The sequence below is a fragment of the Pleurodeles waltl genome, chromosome 7 (assembly GCF_031143425.1).
Source record: "Pleurodeles waltl isolate 20211129_DDA chromosome 7, aPleWal1.hap1.20221129, whole genome shotgun sequence".
Lineage (NCBI taxonomy): Eukaryota > Metazoa > Chordata > Amphibia > Caudata > Salamandridae > Pleurodeles > Pleurodeles waltl.
The window spans coordinates 1,308,358,232-1,308,379,526 of record NC_090446.1 but is presented as its reverse complement, the minus strand read 5'-3'; the positions used below and the strand labels follow the sequence as shown (position 1 = coordinate 1,308,379,526).

At 43.4% G+C, this 21,295-nt stretch overlaps 1 protein-coding gene across 2 annotated transcripts in view; it reads right to left on the bottom strand.

Moving 5' to 3' along the window:
- Positions 1–21,295, bottom strand: part of LOC138246226 (C-Jun-amino-terminal kinase-interacting protein 4-like) — a 545,850-nt gene that overhangs the window by 1,785 nt on the left and 522,770 nt on the right. For both annotated transcript variants that reach the window (XM_069200626.1, XM_069200625.1), the window contains exons 26-27: positions 13,121–13,276; positions 573–683 (exon numbers count right to left, since the gene is read on the bottom strand). In XM_069200626.1, coding sequence (XP_069056727.1) covers positions 573–683; positions 13,121–13,276 — 267 coding nt within the window. The remainder of the gene's footprint in view (positions 1–572; positions 684–13,120; positions 13,277–21,295) is intronic.

The following is a 21,295-nucleotide window of genomic DNA, read 5'->3' as shown; positions in this document are numbered from 1 at the left end:
GCAACTCGGGACCATCACGTCCAGGTGAGGGCTGGGACAAAATCCCACTATGAAACAGAGTCTTTGTGGAACAGAGGATGAACAACCCTGCTCTACAGTCATAACAGATGGTAGCTATAATTTAGATAAAACATTAATGGAGTCCTGCATAGGAAGTCACTGAGTGTGAGAGAAGCTGGCTCCGCTCCAATCCAATGAGTGAAAACAAGAACTAGTAAGAGAAATGGTGTGGCTGCTGAGGAGGTGTGTCCACTTTTTTTCAACTGGGCACATAAACCTTTAGAGGCAGGTTGTGGTTTCTTGGAGAGGTGAAGCAGAATCCACTTGTTTATGATGGAACAGAGCCCGGAGGCAGGCATAACATGGGGAACAACAAATTAAGGGAATGGTGAATCAGAGCCATGAATAGTTACAGCAAAAGAATGGAGAAAGAGTAATAAAAAGAAAGAGCTGTTGGACCAACAATCATAAACACTTTGCAAAACAAGTAATACACAATGCTACAAATGTTAAGCCTATTGTTAAATCTGGTTTGGAACCATAATGACATCACTGGAGCTCTAATTACATACCTATTCGGAAGTTAATGTATCCTTCACCTCCACTCATCACCAAGATGGTGGTCAGAGCACGCCCATTACATTCTTCTCTGCTCGCTTCAGCTAACGTTGGGTTAATGCAACCTTTGGAGGCAAAGCAAAGTTAGCAATGAATACTTAGCAGAGGGCAGGTCTGTTAAATATTAAGTTAAAATTATGTATTTATTTTATCCATATTCACTACGAACCTCTTAGCACTAAGGAAATACTTATTTGCAGTCTACAACTATGAAGTGCACATGAAAGTAAGACCACAAGACAACATCTGTTATGACTAAAATAACTTTAAAAAATGACACTTTAAAACACGTCTTTAACTTCTTCCAAAAGCATCTGATAATTTTTTCTGTTCGAAGAGGAGGATGGTAGAGCATTCCATAGATCAGCTGCTGCAGAAATAAATGCTTTCTCCATATTCAACTGTTCTAGATCTCACAATAGGTCAAAGATTAAGATTTGCAGAACGAAGAACATATGAAGGCAAATTTGTTGGAACTTCGATTTTGGCACTGTCATTGAGTACTCTGTGGACTACGGTCAGGGTTTTAAATGTAATTATGACTTGGACAGGAAGCCAATGGAAGGTCCTAAGAGCAAGGGGTAACATAACACCGACGAGTGGTCTTCATAGATGTTTGTCTGGCAGAGGTAAGTAAGCAGAGTTGTGTTTGCCTATTTGAGCCTGTATTGAATTTGTGCATTTATAACTGGAGCATGTGGATTTTTCTGGCTGTGAAAAAAAGATTTTCTTGAGAAACTCTAATTGAAGAAAGAATAATGGAGTAACTTTGGAAACCTGTATGGTTAAAAGGAGCACTGAGTCATTCTGGATGCCACAATTGAGAATTGCTTTAGATGGGACAACTGGGGAGCCCATGGTGGAGGGCCTAGGCAATGGTACTCCAGTCTACAGAGACAGGTGATGTGAAGCGTTTCCACCCCCCTCTTCCCCCTTACTAACGTGCAATCAAAAGTCACTGCAATATCTTCTCCGAGGTATAGAGGATGCAGCTTACAGGCAGATTACAAGGCAAAGATCAATGCAAGCAGAGTATCATCAGCATACATGTACAATGTGGCCCCTGGACAGTGGACTAAAGCTGCTAGAGGTCGCATATAATGATTAAACAGAAATGGTGAGAGCCCTTTGGGACTTCATAACTCCAGCCTTTTGAGAAAAATAGCTGCATAGCCACTGCCTTGAGATACATTTTAGGACAGTTCTTGTGAATTCAAGGGCCTTTGATGGTGCAGTAGGGGATTTTATGGATGACGCTTTCAAACGTAGGAGAGAGGTCAAATAGGATGAGGGCTCCACCATCACAATCATCTGCTATCCTTCTCAGGTCAACAATGGCTGATAAGAAGGCCAACTCCGTACTAAAGTGAGATTGGAAACCAGTTTGGCACATGTCCAAACGAAATTTGGCTTCTGGCTGTTGTTAGAGTTGGCTGAAAACCACTTTTAACAACGAATAACCCAAAAAAGACAAGGAGTTGTTTGGGACATGAGGGCCTAAGTAAGCATTATTTAGAAGTAGTTTCAAACTGCCATTTTCCAAGCCTTCAGAAAAAATCCCTGAGACAAGCAGCTGTTATACATAGCAGGCAGTTTTTACACACAAGGACAGCAGTCTTTTTATGATGATAGTGGGTTGAAGATCTTGTGGTGAACCTGAAGGGCAAGAAGGTGAAATAGTAGTGTTGAACTGTTCTTCAGCAATGCACTGGAATTCATTTAAATCTACACATATCTTACTGTGTGGTTGACAAGTTACTTTAGAAAGAGGCATATTCTCTGCCCCAGTAGCAATCCTGATTTTGAGAAACATATCCTGAAAAAGAATGCAAGTTTGTCGTAAAGTAGTTGAAATAACCAAGTCAGAGTTTGAGTTGCTTTAGGTGCCTGTAAGCCTGATATTAAGTGGAAAAACTCCTTCACCATATTTGGGACCTGGCTGCCACAATTAGAAAAATTAGCAATTTTTGGTTCTTATTTTACATTTCTTAAGAGCAGCAGTGATAATGTAACAAGGTTTACTTTGGGCATTGTAGTTTCATACCCATTTTCTTTCAGCTCTATTGGTCCTTATTTTTCTTTAGTTTTGGTGTAAGCCAGGGGCTTGTTTTCATACTATATACTGTGTTTTCTGCTTCTATAAAGGGCGACAGTCCAAGTATGTAGAAGAGAGGGCTTGAAAAAAGGAGACAAGTTGGGACATCACCCATATGTGAGCACATATGGACAGCTAGGACTCTTTGTAAAGTAGAGACTATTGTAACACCAATTTCGAGTTGGTGTTATGAGAGCGGTGTCAGCTCATTTAGAATTCCTAAAGAGCTGAAAGGAGAAGGGAATTCGTTAAAGAGGATCCGGCTTTGATATGGCATTGAGAGTTTCTAGTTCCATGTGGCAATGGCTGTCTGATAGTCCATATTATTTTAAGTGACCCCCCCCCCCCCCAGGTCTTCAAACATCATTTAAGTTAAAAAATACACTGCACTTGGAAAATAATACTCAATGGCATGGCCCCTGTAGATGGGCTATCATACAGTGCAAAGAAACAGGATATGGAACAAACAGGAACTGGCTGTACCTGTATGACCCATTATATGTACATGAGCAGTCTTGTGCAGTTATGTTTGTAATTAGCATATTCACAGAACCACGAATACAATGCCTTCAAAGTTACTACAAGCAGGTTCACGCTTCAAAGCGTACTGTCAAGTATATAAAACATTCTGAAAAACAGTTCAAATAAGCAGATGTAGACATCAACTCTTTACAATTAAGTTGACTGGGATACAAGTAGGAATTGAAATTTAGATCTACTTGTGTACGTAATTGTGTAATTCCTCCTAGAAAAAACTGGAAGAAAAACGTACATCCCTCCCATCACTGCACTGGCATTTCTCCCACCATAACAGAGAATAGTAAAGGTTTGGCAGACAAATCACTTATTTCACATGTTACAAAAGATGCAATCACTCGGGTGTGTCAAAAACTTTGTATTTGAAATCATCAATATTCTTGTGAAGATGTGTTAGCTCCGTTCTTTCTATAGTTTTGTCATTTTTGTCAGTAAACATACTAAACTAATATTTATTCCAAGGTGAACATATTTTACTTGCAATTTTATTACCATTCTATAGACCAAAAATGCCACTATTGAAATAGCATCAAAAAGTCTACAAATATACAACCAGACTTAAATACTCACTTAATGTGTGATGTTTTTAATCGGAGATCAAGTCAAAAGTTACAAAGACTTTGTCAGGAAGCAGAGGCACAGTATCTTGTGTGTTAATTTACTGAGCAAAATGTTTAAGCTAGCTGCAAGGGCAGACTGCAGAGGTCCATCTAATCATTTTTTCACCCAGCTAGAATTACAGACGAATCTTCAACAACAAGCCTATTGGTATATTAAATACATAGAATATGATGCATAAAAATGATAAAGATCCAGACACCTGATACATTTTCCAGTTAATTATGCTCATGCTCAGGGACTTCTCATTGTGAAACCTTTGCTACTGAAAACACAGAGTCAAAAGAAATGGTAACTTGCATTCCTGGTACTACATTGTAGGAATCTTGAATAAAGTAATAAAAGTTAGATTGGCAATCTCATGTTTTATATTTGTCCATAATTTAGCAGAAAGGAAGGGTGAAGACACCAACATGTCCTTAGGCTGTAGAGAACTGTCTAAAAGCCTATTGAGGCAAGGCTTTCTGAATTCAGCTCTTTTAAAGCATGAGAAAAACAACCTTGTCTCAAACTACACTGCAGCACTTATTGTAAAAGCTTGTTCTCCGATGTATGAGTAGCTAGAAGAAGCACACGCTGGAAAGCTTACACGGTTGGAGTTGAAGTTGTGACCTGTCCATTTAAGCATTAAAGGTGTCAGGAGCTTTCACTACCCATAATGCCTTGTACAGACAGTTGCCTCACAGAGTCAATTCTTTTGGAGTTATGTTGCACGATATGAATGAATTGTAAGTTGTTACGCCTGATGCCAACGTTTGGAAAATCGGGAATAAGGGAGTATCACTCATGGCTTAAATGAAAATTTCTATGATGCAGAACCAGGACTACAAATAAATAACCATTTCTTCTGCGTCAATGGATCTTCACTGAGAGGCATAACTGTTAGAACTGAGTTGCAAGCTAAAACTGCAATAAATATGTAGCTCTTGTCAACAACTACAGGGAAAACAGTGGATTGTATCATAATCTCTAAAAAGAATAAGCCAAAAAGTTTCCTAAGAGCAGCTTGTCTAACTACAGAGTCGACGTTTGTATCAGAAACTGTGTAATAATATCTTGTGTTAAGGTAAATCCTGACTTCTGAGTAGCTACTTGACAAATATCTGTAAAAGGAACACTTCTCAACCAAACTGTGGTGGTGGCTCTTCCCTAACAAAGTGGGATTTTCTCCTGCCTGGTAACGGCTTATTCACTAGTTGAAGTATCTTAAGGTTAAGAAGGCTAGTATCCAATAGGGAGATGGGTTGTTTGAAGTGGTTAGATGGATGGTTGTTACAATAGCTGATGACTGGTGTAAAGTTTTGATACTTTCTAAATAGAAATGAAGAATCCTACCAACATATAAAGATTGAATTACACACACTGTTGGTAATGATGGATTAGGAATTCTGAGTCTAGCTTCATGATAAAGGAGAGAAGTCCTTAACACCATACTGTCCGCATGGATTATAGTGTGGGGCTCTACAGTTCATAGAGGCAGAGAGCAGTTTTCCATGGGAAACACTGCAATGACCCCCTGTGAACTGGTTCAAATAATGGGTCCATTAATTTGGTCAAAACCAAATTTTCAACTCCCAAGCAGCAGGTGTAAATTTGATAAGTGATACAAAATCTCTTCCAATTAAAGTAGTAGAATGTTGTAGCTGACGGCCGCTTAGCTTTGTTTAAATATGTCAATACATGCTTGCTGCAGATTCAGATGCCCATACTGTCTGACGTCAGAAACCATGCTGACAAATTCAATGGTAAGAGATTTAGGTGGTAAAGTTTGCCTTGAGACTTGGCAAACAGGCACAATTTGCATACCAACCTCTTTCATGGAGTAAATATTGGAGGTTCAGATACCACCAATGTCTGTACTTGTCCAGATCAATGAGGCACAGTGTTGCCGGACAATTACACATTTTGGGAATGACTATATGAAAAAACAGAAATGAAGGAAAGGCGTAAATCAATGCCCTCTAAAGTTGTGTGACACCTACCAAAAGTTTTTTTTGTTTTTTTGAGTAATTTTGAATTCCATTCCCTAATTTTTCAATTTTTTGATTTGTGAAGTAACTTTCATCAAACTTACAAATAGTTAAGTGTAGCACCCAGTCTGCTTTATGATTGAGGAAAGGGAATTCTTGAAGCAAGCTTGATTTTTTGCACCACAGTGACGGGCAATATCAAGACCTGCAGTTTGTCTTCCATTTATTGAGTCTGTTACCACAGATCCTCTAACCACTGTTGGAGAGGCCTCATATGAAGTCTTGCATTTGGAACAATAGCAGTGTAGGAAGCAATGAAATCCAGTACAGAGGAGATGTGACATAATGTTGGATTAGGAGTCATCAGGAGAAGATTGCGTTTCTCCCAGAATGAAGATACTCTCTCCTCCAAAGGAAATACTTTCCCTAGGTTTGTGTCTATTCTAGCTTCTAGATAATTAGCTCTAGAACTGCTGTTGCTTTCAACTTCTGTAGGTGTATTTGTAAACCTAAACAGAGAACAATAAATTCTGTATTGTTGAAATCCTGAAGAATTTGTTGGGATTACGCGCTTTCATCCACCATCCGACTAAGTATGGATATACAAATATTCCATGATGATGTAGGTGGGCTACGATTACTGATATGCATTTTGAACAGATATTAAATTTTGACTTCAGACCAGAAGATAGTACTGCAAACTGGTAAAGTGTGTTTTCCACAATGGCTCTCATGTATTTACTGTGTGTTTTACAGATGACAATGTGAAAATAAGCATCTTGAAGGTCTGTTGTGCACAACCAGTCGCCCTGTGGTGGGGGAACATTTGGTCAAGAGCTAACATTCGCATCGTTTCACTTTTGCTCCACTTATCAATAGATCTACGTTTGTGAATTGTTTTATTCAGACCTTTCTTTTTTCTCAACAAGTACCTGGAATATATTACTTTCCATGGTTTAATAGCCACCTGACCTCTCTGACGGAAAACTGCAAGAGACTTGAGAGGAGGTAGAGGAAATCTTGTGAGCCACAACTAAAAAATGATTATAAATCTGCTATCGGGCACTATCACAGTGAAATTAAAAAAGTACAGGCCTCTTATTATGAGGAGAAAATTAGTCAGGCCTCAGATTCTCCAAAGAAATTGGTTAAGATCATCAAATCACACTACTGTGAGAGATCAGGGTAGCACCCTTCTGCCATCCACTGTGACTCGATGTAATGAGCTAGATGCCTTCTTCCAGAAAAAGGTTACGAACATCTAGGACTACATTATTATGAAACCTAGCCCATCTCTTTCTTCAAACAGTCAAAACTCTGCCTACTTCAGTCTCAACACATTTGGCATCTATTCAGGTGGTCATTGAGGAGAGAGTTCTTGCATTTATGGGCACGGTTAAATCGGGTTCACCTCCAGACCCAGTCCCGCTGCATATTGTGGCCAAAGGTCTGCAAGCCATAGTTGAAGTACTTAATCTTTCACTTAAAGCAGGTGTAGGAAACTGGCACTTGTTGCAGTTACCCACCCCCACCTTTTGCCTGATATTACTGACTTGACTGAGTGTGCTGGGATCCTGCTAACCAGGCCCCAGCACATGTTCTTTCCCTAAAAATGTACCATTGTTTCCACAATTGGCACACCTCTGGCACACACATAAGTCCCTTGTAAAAGGTACCAGTGGTACCGAGGGCCCTGTGACCAGGGAGGGTCCCAATGGGATGCAGCATGTGTTGTGCCACCCTAAGGGACCCCTCACCTAACACTTGCACACTGCCATTGCAGACTGTGTGTGTTGGTGGGGAGAAAGAGGTAAAGTTGACATGGCATCCCCCTTAGGGTGCCATGCCCACCAAAACACTGCCTGGGGCATAGGTAAGGTACCCAGTGTCTACATCCCAGGCAAATGGGCTTTCTGGCAACTTTTAGCAGTTATGGAGCAGCTTAAAAGTATACTTGATCAGGGAGGTTCGGTCGCAATTATTTTGTTGGACTTAAGTGTGGCATTTGACACAGTGGATCACATGATCTACTTAAGAAGTAGGAGTTCAAGATATGGCACTGGAAAGGCTTACTTGTATTGTAAAGGACATCACTTTTCAAATAATAGAAAATTCATGCGTCTCAGACGTTATGCCTGCCTAGTGCGGGGTACCACTAAGTTCAGCCCTAACTCACCCTCCCCTCTTTTTCATATCTACATGCGGCCTCTTTTGGACATCGTCAAGGAATTTGGGATGTTCATATTCTCCTATGCCGACAATACGCAATTAGTGGTTTCTTTTGATAAGGGTCCAAATCTGGAGAATTACCAACTAGCCCCTAACATGGCAAAAGTTGCAAGATGGATGGCAAATTGTTGCCTAAAACTAAATGGTGAAATTAGCTAATGACCATGGGGAACAACCCATTCCCCATGCCAGGGATCAGCTGGCCTAACTGTCTGGGGAACCCTACTGTCCCCAATGTTCCTATAAAGAATTTAGGAATGTGGTTAGATAAAGCCCCAGTCAAGGACGCCCAAGCAAAAAATCTTGTTGCCACTTGCTTCAGTTTGTTAAGAACCATTCGGAAGATCCTGGATCTTATCCGGGAGTACTCCAGAAGAATAGTTGTATGATCCCTGGTGGTATTCCGCCTGGTTTATGGCAATTCCCTCTACCTTGGCTCACCAAAATATGTAAAAAAAAAAAAAAAAAAAAAAAAAACTGCAGGTAGTCCAAAATGCGGCAGCCAGAATTCTTCTTAAAATACTGAGATCTGAATCAGGGGAAGAAGCTATGAGAATGCTACACAGGTTGCCCATTGACTTGAGGATTACATTTAACTCACCATGTCTGGCACACAAAGTACTCACTCTTAAGGGCCCTCCCAAGAGTAGAGGTATCCTCCTCCCATATCTTCCGATTCCTATACTCTGCCCAGGGCCAGCTATTGAAGATTCCAAAAATATAGAGGGCCAGATGGGGAGGCAGATCATTCGAATACCTAGGAGTAACCATACTTGTCAAGTCAGCATCTTCCTCGCTTGTGATTTTCAAACACTCTGCCATGTGGAAAGATACTACAGTCCACCATTGGAGTGGCGAATGGTGAGGGCACTGAGGTGTCCCTGATTACTTTTTGAGGGCTGGCACACAGAGATTTTGGTAGGATAAGATTAAGAAATTTTTCTTTTCAATCCTTTGTATGTTACTAATATCTATGGCCATACTATTCTTTCTATTGGTGCTGCATTAGAGCCGGTGAGGGGACTGAACCCTCTCTGGGTAACAATGCCTGTCTTTCTATAATGTTAGGTTAGGATAAGATTTCAGCTTCATTTTTCACTCTGGCTATTTCCTCTTCTATATGCTCATTAAACAGAGAAGAGCAGTTTTAGAATTTCCATCTATGTCCACAGTTTTAATATGATGAGTCTCAACAACTAGGAGTTCCTGATTGTGACACCGTAGCAGCAAACTTGAGCTGCCAGTTTCACTACATCAATAGCTGTGCTGATTACTTGATTAAAGACTAATAAACTTCCACTTAACATCTCCTCAGTCTTCCCTGCATTGGTCAGGCAGATTATGAGAATAAACCTTGCGTCTGTCCCATATTTCTCTGCCACAGCACTCTACAGCCAAGGAGTGCTGTGGCACTAGCATCTTCAATACAACGGGCACTGCACTTCAAATCTTTCTGCATGCTGTGCGATTCTCATGCTCTCTCAAACAAGAAATGCAGCATTCAAGTCCGGCGGTATGGCTTTTTCAGACTGACAAAACAATGATGCAGTCTGGTTTCAGATCTACTTTTAGAAAATCAGGAACCAGATGAGGAGACTAGTTCCTATTTTTTTTTTTAAAGATGTGGTATTGCTGCTTTCACTATTGCAGGTGTCAAGATTGTTTATTCCACCAGTTCCAAGATTCCTGAAACCAACTGAAGGAGAGACAGTGGTGAAACTATTTGTTGTAGTATCTCTATTAGACATTCCAGATGACAGTATCTGTTATAACGACCACTTCAGTGGTACCAATATACCATACAATGTTGTAATAACATCTACCAGTGATACTCTTGCTGAAGATGCAGTAGTCAATGAAGAAGTGGATGATGACGAGTCTTTATTTTGTGAGGAAGAGCATGATGAAGACTGAGATAGTGATGCATGTCTTTCATGATTCTTGGGCATACGTGTTGTGCTTGGTTCTCCTCAGGGACATGGATGGGCCTGAGGACAGAAATATCCTGAAGGCTGCTTTAATCTTCTTAACAGGTGACATAAATGTAGTGTAAGACACCACCTGATGACAATTAGGTAAGTTGAAGCTTTGGATGAACCTGCAGAGGATCTTTTGTATTGGCAATCTTTGAGTTCACAAAGATTGTACATGTTTCTCCACTAGGAGATAGCCCATGCCTTTTTTGGGAGTAGGTGAAAAAGATGATGTCAAAAACATCCATGATTATCTGGAAGACACTAAAAGTCCTCGAAGCCGGTGTCGCTCTCGAGGTCCTCTGCGGTGATGTTGAAAACATGGATGCCATCAACAATGAGCTGGACACTGTCGGCTGTCTGGAGTGCTTCAAAGTCAATACAACTGCATGTCTCGACCTCAATGACTCTAAGGAGTGGTGCCAATATAGAGCACATCTGTGTTAATGCTTTAAACAACAATGCTGTGGTCTTCAACGGTGAACAGGTCAGTGAGTATGAAGGCCATAATATCTTCTTTCACCTTTTTTCACCTTTTCTGTCTACGATCTTCCTCTGTGAGTGGAATTGGAGTGCTACCGGGAGGGCTTTGCTGAGCCCTCATGTATTCCAACTTTCATCACAGCCTTATTCCCTTTCTGTCCTTAAGAGTCCTTTTGCACATCTTTCGGTAATGAAGACAGCCATACCACAAAAACTTTGTATGGGTCTGAGGGACCTTTCTTCCTCCCACATGGGGGCACTTCATAAAAAGGGGAGACATATTGAAAGGAAAGTTACTTCAGAAGTGCAAGAAAAAGGCTTTGTACTGTAGATAGTTGATAAAAATGCTGAGTTAGGACGAACGAATAACATTTCTGAGAGAAAACTCTGAGGAAAAAGTTGTGAAAAGCCTACGTGAAATTTAGATTACGCTGGCGTAATTTGGGGATTTTCACATTAGGCATGTTAAGATAAATTTCCTAAATTACATTATGCCACCAAGACCATCTGCGGAGTTCCCCAGGGATCCTCTCTCAGCCCCACCCTCTTCAATGTCTACATGGCTCCGCTCGCCAACATCGTCCGATCCCACGGCCTCAACATCGTCTCCTACGCAGACGACACTCCGCTCATCCTCTCTCTCACAAAGGACCCCGCAACCGCTAAGAACAACCTCCACACCGGACTCAACACCATCGCCAACTGGATGAAAGCAAGCCGCCTCAATCTGAATTTGGAGAAGACCGAGATCATCATCTTTGGCCCCAACAGATCAGCAAGGGACGACTCCTGGTGGCCTGCCACTCTGGGGTCGTCCTAAACGCCCACCACCCATGCACACAACCTCGGCTTCATACTGGACACTTCGCTCTATGACCCAGCAAGTCAACACCATCTCATGCTTCAACACCCTCCGAATGCTCCGCAAGACCTTCAGATGGATTCCTGTGGAAACCAGAATGGTCACCCATGCCCTCGTCAGCAGCAGACTGGACTACGGCAACACCCTCTACGCAGGAACAACGGCCAAGCTCCAGAAGAAACTCCAGTGCATCCAGAATGCCTCAGCATGACTCATCCTCAACCTCCCGTGCCACAAACACATCTCAGCCCACCTCAGAGACCTCCACTGGCTACACATCAACAAAAGGATCGTCTTCAAACTCCTAATCCACACCCACAAAGCTCTCCACGATGCCGGACTGGCCTACCTCAATGAGCGTCTCAACTTCCACGTCCCGACACGGAAGCTCTGCTCCGCCAACCTTGCCCTTGCAACAGTCCCCTGCATTCACCATACCACAACCGGCGGCAGATCCTTCTCCCATCTTGCCACCAAAACCTGGAACTCCCTCCCCGTCAACATCCTGACCTTCAGGAAGCGTCTCAAGACCTGGCTCTTCGAGCAGTAGCAACTCTCCCTCCGCGCGCCTTGAGACCCTTCCGGGTGAGTAGCATGCTTAACAAATTACTAATTTATTATGCCACATCACGTAATTATTAGTGATTCGCTACAACATTTTACAAGTAGTGTGTGGGAATAACGTAAGCGGGCAGAAAGTGAGCGGTGTTTGTGCAACTTGTATTTTCGATGTAATTTTCTTTACCCCAAAATGCATCCTTGAATCAAAAACTGACACGAGGACAAATTTTGCTGTAAAGCTTAGTGCTAAGTGACAAATGTGCTTTTTGCATAATAATGCTTGTTTTTGTGGAGCTTTCCCCAAATTTAGCATAATTACACAAAAGCAAATTACGTGAATTTTGACGATTCTAAGAAACATGTAGGGGTTTCCCAGTGTGTTCCTAGGATCCCAGTAACAACAGCCAGAAAAAAAATAATTATTCTGTGAAGCAACTGCTGGCACATTTTGTATCACTGGTAGTGAAAACTCCTGGCGCCTTAAAGGAAGAGTTCACAATGTAAGCGTTTTCAAAGCAAGCCTAGCATGTTTTTACAATAGATCTTGCAAAGAAGTCAGGGAAGAGGTTACTTGTTCTAATTGTTTAAAGGTCCTGAACTCAGAAATCCTAGTCTACGATAGGCTTTCAGAAAGTACTCAGTCACATATGGACATTTTGGATTTTTTAACTTTTCTGCTGAAATAAGGGCAAATATTAGACATATCGTTGAAGCCGTTTTTGGGGGTATTGAATGCAATCTAAAATTATTCTTACATTTCCGACTATCAGTGAAGATCCTCTGAAGCAGAGACAAAATTTAGCTTTGCCATTACGCACATTATGACCATACTATCAGTCTACAGTCTATTTTAATGTTCTAGAATTAACTAAGGCTGTCCATAGTTTATACACGATCAGCTATGAATAACCAAACTTTATCCTTGTATAGACTGAGATGAGGAAGGCTGTCACTGGAGATTTAAAAACTAAGAAAAGGGACCACATATTCCTCTAAAATCGCACATGACTTAGGACCATTCAACTAGGCAGATCAAAAATGCCTTGAAAGAATATTAAAGAACGTCTGCGTTCTACACATGCTCATGCCACCACCATTACTACAAGATCAAATCTATTTGGGACTTCAACTGCCAGGTGGTGTAGAAAAAAGAAAAAAAAGTTGCTCCTCTTACCTGGAACGGATGCAAAGAATTTAACAGCATCCCGGTGTCCATGGAAGCAGACCTGGGCATACTCCATTGAGCAGTAAGGCAGGCTGGCAGAGGTAGACGCTGTGTGCATGGCTTGTTCCGTCGGACCAGATGTAAAGTTCAAATGTCCAGTTTGCTCTGCAGGAGAAATTCACATAAAGGGAGATGTGAAGCCTCTGAAGAGGGTACAGTGCTGGAACAGGTGACTAATTCTGAATAGTTCCCATTACTTTTCAACAGTGTCCACTACATAGTAGTGTGACCTTACCCTGATAACGAAGCATCAAATAGCACTGCTTGAAAGTATTTGGTTGTTTGTTATGGAAATACACTTATTGAAGTAACACAAACATGGACATAGGACAATGAAACACAGGCGCATTCCAAATAACAACGGAATGTGTGGTAATGCTACTGACACAGGCAAAATGCAGCATCGGCTCTTAAACAGACAAAAACATAACAGAGAAAAGAACAGAGAGAAAAAGAGGAATGCAGCAGAGGCACATTTTTGGGTCAGAGTTACTTACCTGTAACTACGGTTCTCCAGTGTTGGTATCTAGAATATTCCTGTGAATACTGCCTAGCGGGCTAGGAACCCCTGGTATCCTAGGATTAAGTAGTAGTCCGTCTACTGTGTTAATTAACGTCAGAAAGAGAGATTATATTTAAGGCATCCACTACATTATCCAAACCTTGGCCACTGAGGGGGGGTGGGGAATAGAGAGCCTCTCCCCTGCGGCCAGATTCACCCATATTATGCTGTGTCTAAAGATGCAGGAAAGCCTCTGAAGTAGGGGAGGGAAATGGGACACATGAATCTAAAAATAAAAAAAAAATAAAAAATACCAGCGCTGGAGAGCCACAGCTACAGGTAAGCAACTTGATTCTTCTCCAGCGTTGGATCCATCATACATTTGCACCACAGTTCTAATTTTAGAGGCTGGTGAGAAGAGGGTTATCTTAAGTAAAAAGGTCAGCCATTCCTGGTTGATGGGTTGTGAGGTGTCCACAAACCTTAGTGCGTACCTCTTCTGTACTATCTGGAGCACGCAACGTTGCGATGATGCTGAACCACCGAGGCAGGTGATGTCCGATCCTGCCCCCAAGTGCGTGTGCTCGATGGAGGGCACACTAAAGAGGTTTTGATGCTGCAGCAGACCTAGGAGCAGGAGACAAGGTAGAACTATGGCCATAGTTCCCGCCTCCTCCTTGGGCTCTGCGGCCTCGACCCCGAAAGGATAAAGCCAGCCTTCATTCTGGGTAGGCTGGTACTGTGGATACCCTAAATTGCCCCTGCTATGGCCGCAGTACAGGAAAAAGGACTGCTGCTGCGGCCGAGTCAAAAGAGAAACCCCAAATATCAGATGGTGATCTTGCTCCTGCGAAAGCACTTGAGATCTGCCTCTTCAATGAACAGAATAGGACCCATTGAATGGCATGCCAATCAATGATAACTGAACATCTTCCGATAACCCAGTAGACTGTAACCAAGTTCACCGACCGCAGTGCTTCCCGAAGGTATCCAGCCTCTTGGATTCCCTATCTGGTGATGTGGTAGGGAACGTGCTTGGGTTGATTTTGGTGTGTACCACCAGGCTCTCCGGTGACGGGTGGTGGGAAAGGAAATCTGGGTCCCCTGGGGCGGGACAATGTAATTGGGCAATTATGCAGTGCACAGGAGCCCCTGTGCAGGGTTTAGGCCAGGCCCCCTGGAAAGTGTCAGGAAGGGCTTCATTAAAGGGCAGCAATAGTTCTGGGCGCCTGCCCCTGCCTGAAGCACCTCAGTCAAAACAACTGACTTGACCTCAGCTACGGAAAGCTTAAGGTAAAGAACCTCCGCAGCCCTATGCATCAGGGTGGCCATGATGTACCTTCCTTCGAGCCCTGGGTAGGAGGTGACAACATTACAGTGTCTGGTGAGGTGCTAAGAACACAGGCATCGGCCAATTCTTCATACCTGTTGTTGTCAGCAATAGGGTCCTCAAAAGAACCATATACCACATCCTCATTACTCCTGTGGGAGTAATAGGTTAATCAAGTGAAGGAACGTCGGAATGATGGGGATGGAATGACGCTGGGCTCGACATCGAACTGACCCGAGACAGTGCCGGGTCGATGTCTACGATGGGCTAGTTGTTAAGCAGCTATAGCAGCACCATGGCAGGGGCCAGACGGAATGGAGCCTGGGTAAATGGTGGTAACCTGGGCAGCATCATTCCAGATCCAGGAACAGATCCTGATGCCCTGGCTGACGTTCCTGTTACACAAATATTAATAAAACTTTCTTTAAAAAAAAAAAAGCAGCTAATTCACCCCAGCTACTTCCTGGAAAGTTTTGGGGTGATCAGACAACAGGAATAGGGGAAGAGAATTAAGGGGAGGGGGCTGAAAACATCATATTTACATGTTCATTTCTATAGGACATTTTAGAAAAAGGGCTGGAAAGAATTGCACCAAATTTAAAAGTATGCATTTTGCTATTGTAAATCCATTCAGCAACTTTCAAGATATTCTGGTATATGGACAGTTGGTCCTGTGGTCTGCAAATTTAAAGAATAGAGCATTCTTATTGGATGAAAGGGCTTTTTATTCCCATCCGCCCATTTGGTACAATGTTGCAGCTGCCATTTCAGGACTCCATCCTTGTGTCCTCTGTTTAGAAGAAAAAGATACAAGGGGGCAGGTAAGGGGTACCCTAAGCACCTGGCCCTTGTGAGTGGGGGCTTCGTGGCTCTGCTGCAGCATTGATACCACAAACTCCGCAAACATCAACAAGTGAAAGCTTGCAGTGTCCCGTGTTACCACTATTAGAACTTCAGCTGCAGTAATAACAAAAATAAAGAAATAACTAAAAAAAAATGGAAAAATATGGGGTGGGTCTCTGTAGGCGACTGGCCTACCGCATGAGGTTGGAGGTCTGCAGCTCGTTGAGGGAAGGGCCTGCTGTCAACCCAAGCTGCGCACTGCCCGTGGCTTTCTTCAGTGAGAGAATTTGGAGAATATAGTAAAAATCCAGAAATTCACTGAAAAAAATAAAATAAACGTTAAAGTGACATTATAGTAAGGTATTGTAGGAAAGTGCCCTTTATGATGCTGTTTGTTATGACTATGAAAGTGCATTGGAGGCTACTAACCAGGCCCTAGTGCCAGTGTGCTCTCCCAAAATTGGTACACGTGAATTGATAGTCCCAATTGGCAAGTACTTTAAATCCCTTATAAGTCCCTAGTATATGGTACTAGTGGTACCCAGGGCATGGGTGTTAAAGGGGTCACCAGGGCCTGAAGCACTGTTTGCCCCATCCTCAGTGACCCAAGTAAACTACTGACAGCAGGCCTGCCACTGCAGGAGCAGCACAAACTGCTTGAACTTTTAATATGTGTCAGTCACCCCCAATGAAAGCCTCCTGAGCACAGATGGCAGAGTGCATTATATGAAAGGTGTGAACATATAAGTGCAAGCTTATATGTCCCTATCATGGCCTTCCCCAATAAAGGCTATTATAAGTGAACAACAATCAATAGAATACCGTGGGCTGGCACCCCGGTAAACTAGAGGTCGCCAGTTACATTAGGGTACCACCAAAATGTTTGGTATCAAACAGCATGCCTTTTCACCCCTGACATGAATTTTGTGTTGAGGACAATGTGGCATGGGCACAGAGAGCCATCTTGGCGGATGTCCACCAATTTCCCCCCGTTTTCCTGTGCTCTGGCTGCCAGTGCACAGCAGCAGGCCTCCTGCCAAAAAGGCAGAAAGATAACCTTTAATTTGCACAGGCAGAGCCCTGCTGGGCTAAACAGAAAGCAAATAGAAGAACTCCAAGACAGGATTCTGATCCCCTGGTCAGAAGTGTAAACACTCCCAGGAGTCAAGTCAATGGCTGTGATGGGAAGGAGTTCAAACCTCCTTTCCTCCCTCCCTCCCAAGAAGGCTAGTGAAGTGGCACATCAAGGCAGTGAGCTTCAAAGGGCACACCGCCTTTGGTATGCAAGCAGACTGGCCCCTAGGGACAAAGCAGTCCCCCTGCCCCCAGACACATTTGAATCCGGGAAGGCAGGAAAATAAGTTAGTCAGGAGGCGTACACCCCTAGAAGGGTTGCCACACCTCTACGGTGGGCAGCCTGGTCTGTGCAGCCAAGGAATACTTTGTCCATCTTGAAAAGTGGCAAAACAGGGGGTTCTCGGTAGAAAAGGTGCTACAACCCACCCAATGTGTTCACCTCAGGGGCAGATTAACCGCTGGGGCTAGTAGCCCATTGGCTACTTGCACCCACAGTCCTAACATCCCTAAATCTAGGATTTAAGGGGCAACCCTGGCACCAGAACCTCAGATATGCAACAGCTTGCGAAGAAAGGACAAGAGAAGACCCATACTGACAACAACGTGAACTGCACAAACCAAAGGCGTGATACCTTGAACCTGCTGCAACATTCCTTGAACTGCTCGAATGAGGCTCGTCCTGGACCAAAGACAGATTCCCCCAGCAATAGGGAACACTTTGTGAGCCAAAGGCAAGACTAGACTCACTTGGACAAGGGGGACTAGTCCCCTGCCCATCGCAGGTAAAAAGCACCTACCAGAACCGAGGAAGTGCTGACCATTGGGCCCTCCGAGGTACTGCCCAAAAGCAGGTGGTCCAGTGTATTGCGGGGAGTGTAGTCCAGCTCTTCAACGAGTTACAGCCAGCTTCTGTTTTCCTCAGGACCTCCGGAGGGAAAGATCTCTGGTCCAGGGGCCCACAAAAACTTAAGCCCCACTGAGCTCCCACAAACTCGAACTGCAAGTGACCAAGTGTCACAAGTACCATTTTTCAGCACCCATGGCTCCCACGCTGAACACCTAGGAGAGCAAGGGCACCTCTGGACCAGGGCCCCACGAGCAAGGTAAAATTTGTCTGACTGTCAAAGCTTGGTCCTGGGACACGCACAACCTTAACTACCAGTGGGTTCCTCCAAACTCACCCCACAAGTGACCGAGTGTCACTAGGGATTTTTTCAATGACCACAACGGTAAATGCTTGCCAGCTTGAACTGCATTGAATTATTTTTCCTTTGAAAATGCACAACTCCTGTTATATGTATCTGACTTACTTTGTTTTGGTGTCTAAATGAATACAAAAAACTGCTTTTTTTTTTTTTTTTTTTTTTTAAATCGGCGTCTGAATTCTTTCGAGCCATGTCAATTACTTATTGTCCACGTTGGTACTGCTTAACACATGTTCTTCTAGTAAAGCCTGGCTGCTCTTTGCCACACTACCAGGAATGAGTTAAGGATTTATTAATGTGAATCCAAAGGACCATCTTTTGTGTATCCTGAAAGTATTATGTAGTGAAGCCAAACTACCATCACTGCATAATACGCCACTTTCCTACAAGTATGTTGATAAGATTTCAGCTTATGTTAAAAAAAAAACGTAGAAATTCAATGAAAAACAAACAAGGGTTAAGTAAACTTTATAGTTAGGTGGTCTGGTAACATAAAACCTGATGCTTATATAACAACAAACAAACAAATTGACCTGTTTACTGAGCTAACTATAACTTGTGCCACCACCATGCACTGCTTATAACATCACATCCCTCATGACATGTTAAATGACCTCATTGATGACATTAGAAATCACATCAATGATGACATCATCCAACAGATATGACAATTTGCTATACAGAAGGGTATTTAGCAAGGTGTATGCAGTCCCAGTTTTCCATAACCTCTGTAGTACTAATGGGTGTAATCTTTCACGAAAGCAGAAGCAGAATATGAAGCTTATCTGTGAAATCCCCCACATTAAATAGAAAATATTATCTTTTTTACTGGTATTGAAGTGTGTGATGTAATGGCTCTGTAAATATTGAGATCAGCAACTTATTAAACCTTGAATACAGCTCACAAACAGTGTTTGGTTACTTACGTTAGTAAGATGTGCATGTTAAATTCATATAAGGGTGGAGGCACGTGTCCTTCCTGAGAACCAGGTTGTCTGGGTAAAGAGCAGAGTATGGATGGTGTGTCAAGTGTGCCTGTAATTCACTGATCTTCCTAGTCGATGGCATGGCCACTTGACGGTCAAGAGCCTAAGAGGGCAATTGTGAAGAGGCTCTAATGGTGCACATATCAAGAAAGTGAAAACCAGTTTCAAATCCCACTTGGGCATAATGAAGAGCATGGTGGCAGGGGGAGAACACGTGCTGCAAGCCGCTAAAGAACCAAGCCACAATAGGTGACTTAAAAAACAACAGTTGGTCCAGCAACCGCAAAAAAAGCCAAAATGGCAGAAAGATAACCTTTAATTTGCACAGGCAGAACAACCTCACAGTCTTTCTCATCAAAATCACAGATAGAAGCTGACACATCAGTATCATAGCATGCGTATTCTAGATTTGTTCCTCAGGAGGATAAGCCCAAAACTGTACAGTGTCTAGAACAGCTCCAGTGAAATGGAGGGTTGAGAGGGAGTCAGGTGTGACTTCAGCACGTTGATAGTGAAGCCCAGCAAGTGCAGAAGGTTCACTGTAGTCTGGAAATGGCTGTGGTTAGCCTGTATTCAACAGCCAATCATCGAGATAAGGAAAACTGAAATTCCTGACCTCCGAAGATGAGTTGCAACCAACGCCATTACTTGTGTTAACACTTGAGGAAGTTGGTAAGGTTGAAGGGGAGCACGGCAAACTGAAGTACTCTTGGCCCACTGTGAACTACAAGTAACATCTGTGGGCAGGCAGGAAGGGGATGAGGAAATATGCATCCCATAGATCCAACGCTACTATCCAGTCTTCCAGATCCAGGGCAAACAGAACTTGCATGAGCATTTTGAATTTTGAATTTTTCAGTAAGAAATTGAGAGGGTGCAGGTCTGGGTAGGACAGAGTCCTACATTAAACATGGGCACCAGAAAGTAGCAGGAATAGCAACCACTACCTACTTCTGATGCCGGCAACCTCTCAATGGCTTCTTAGGCCAACAGAGCCAGCACTTTTCGATGGAGCAAGCAGAGGTGGTCCTCCGTCAGCTGGTCATAAATGGGTGGCACAGGTGGAGGGGTAGGCACAAAGGAAAGGGAGTAGGCACTTTGGACTTTCTGCAAAACCCAATGGTCCGATATTACTGACCAAAAGTAGTGCAGATGATGGCTTATGCTGCTTCCCACTGGATGACCATGATGGTTGGAGGGCAAACTAAAGGGGCTTGGAGGGTGCGGTTGTTGAGGGAGATGATGGACCGACCTGACCTCTGGCTTCCTGTCCCACGAGGCTTATGGGGCCTGTGTCATCTGCCACGAAAAGGATGGGAAGCCTATAGGCCAGGGCGGGTGGGAGAGTATGGATGCGGGTGGAGACCACTTCTCTGCCACAAAATGGTCAGAAGGCAGACTGGGGGCAACGAGGGGCCTTAGACAAGCACAAGGGCCAGAGCTATGCTGTCCTTATAACACTGCAGAGCTAAGTCTGCTTTCTCTTTAAAAAGGCAAAAGCCATCAAAGGGCATGTCTATCAGCAAGTCTTGGACATCCCCTGACATCCCCGTCTATCTCAGCCAGGTGTGGCACCACAGGGCAACCGATGATTAAATTGCTCTACCCAATGAGTCGTTTGTGTCAAGTCCACATCGTATGGTGAACTTTGCTGCATCTCTCCTATCCACAGTAGCTTGGAAGAGTATGACTTGGGTCTCCTCCAAGACCATGAGCAGCACTTATGTCATCAAGTCCCAGATTGTATGTAAATATTGACCCAAAAGGCACGAGGTGTTCACCGACCACAGTGCAAGGCTGGCAGAAGAAAACATCCTCTTTCCAAAGGTATCAATCCTTTTGGATTCCCTGTCCAGTGGAGTGGGAGGGGACGAGCTGGATGTTGATCCTAGAAGTGGAGGCCTTGACCCCCAAGCTTTCCATGGTGGAGTGCTGGGTTAAGAAACTGGGGCCCCCAGGAGGGGGACAATGGTGACTGGCAATTGCCCTATGTACAAGAGATCCTGTGCAGGCCTTGGACCAAGCCCCAAGTAGGACGTCATTATGGGCTTCACTGAATGGGAGTAAGGACTCCTAAGGGGGCAACTCTCAGCTAAAGCACCTCTGATGTATTTCTTGACCGCCACTGAGGGCAGGCTAAGGTCAAAACCTCAGCTGCCCTACGCACCACCACAGCAAAAG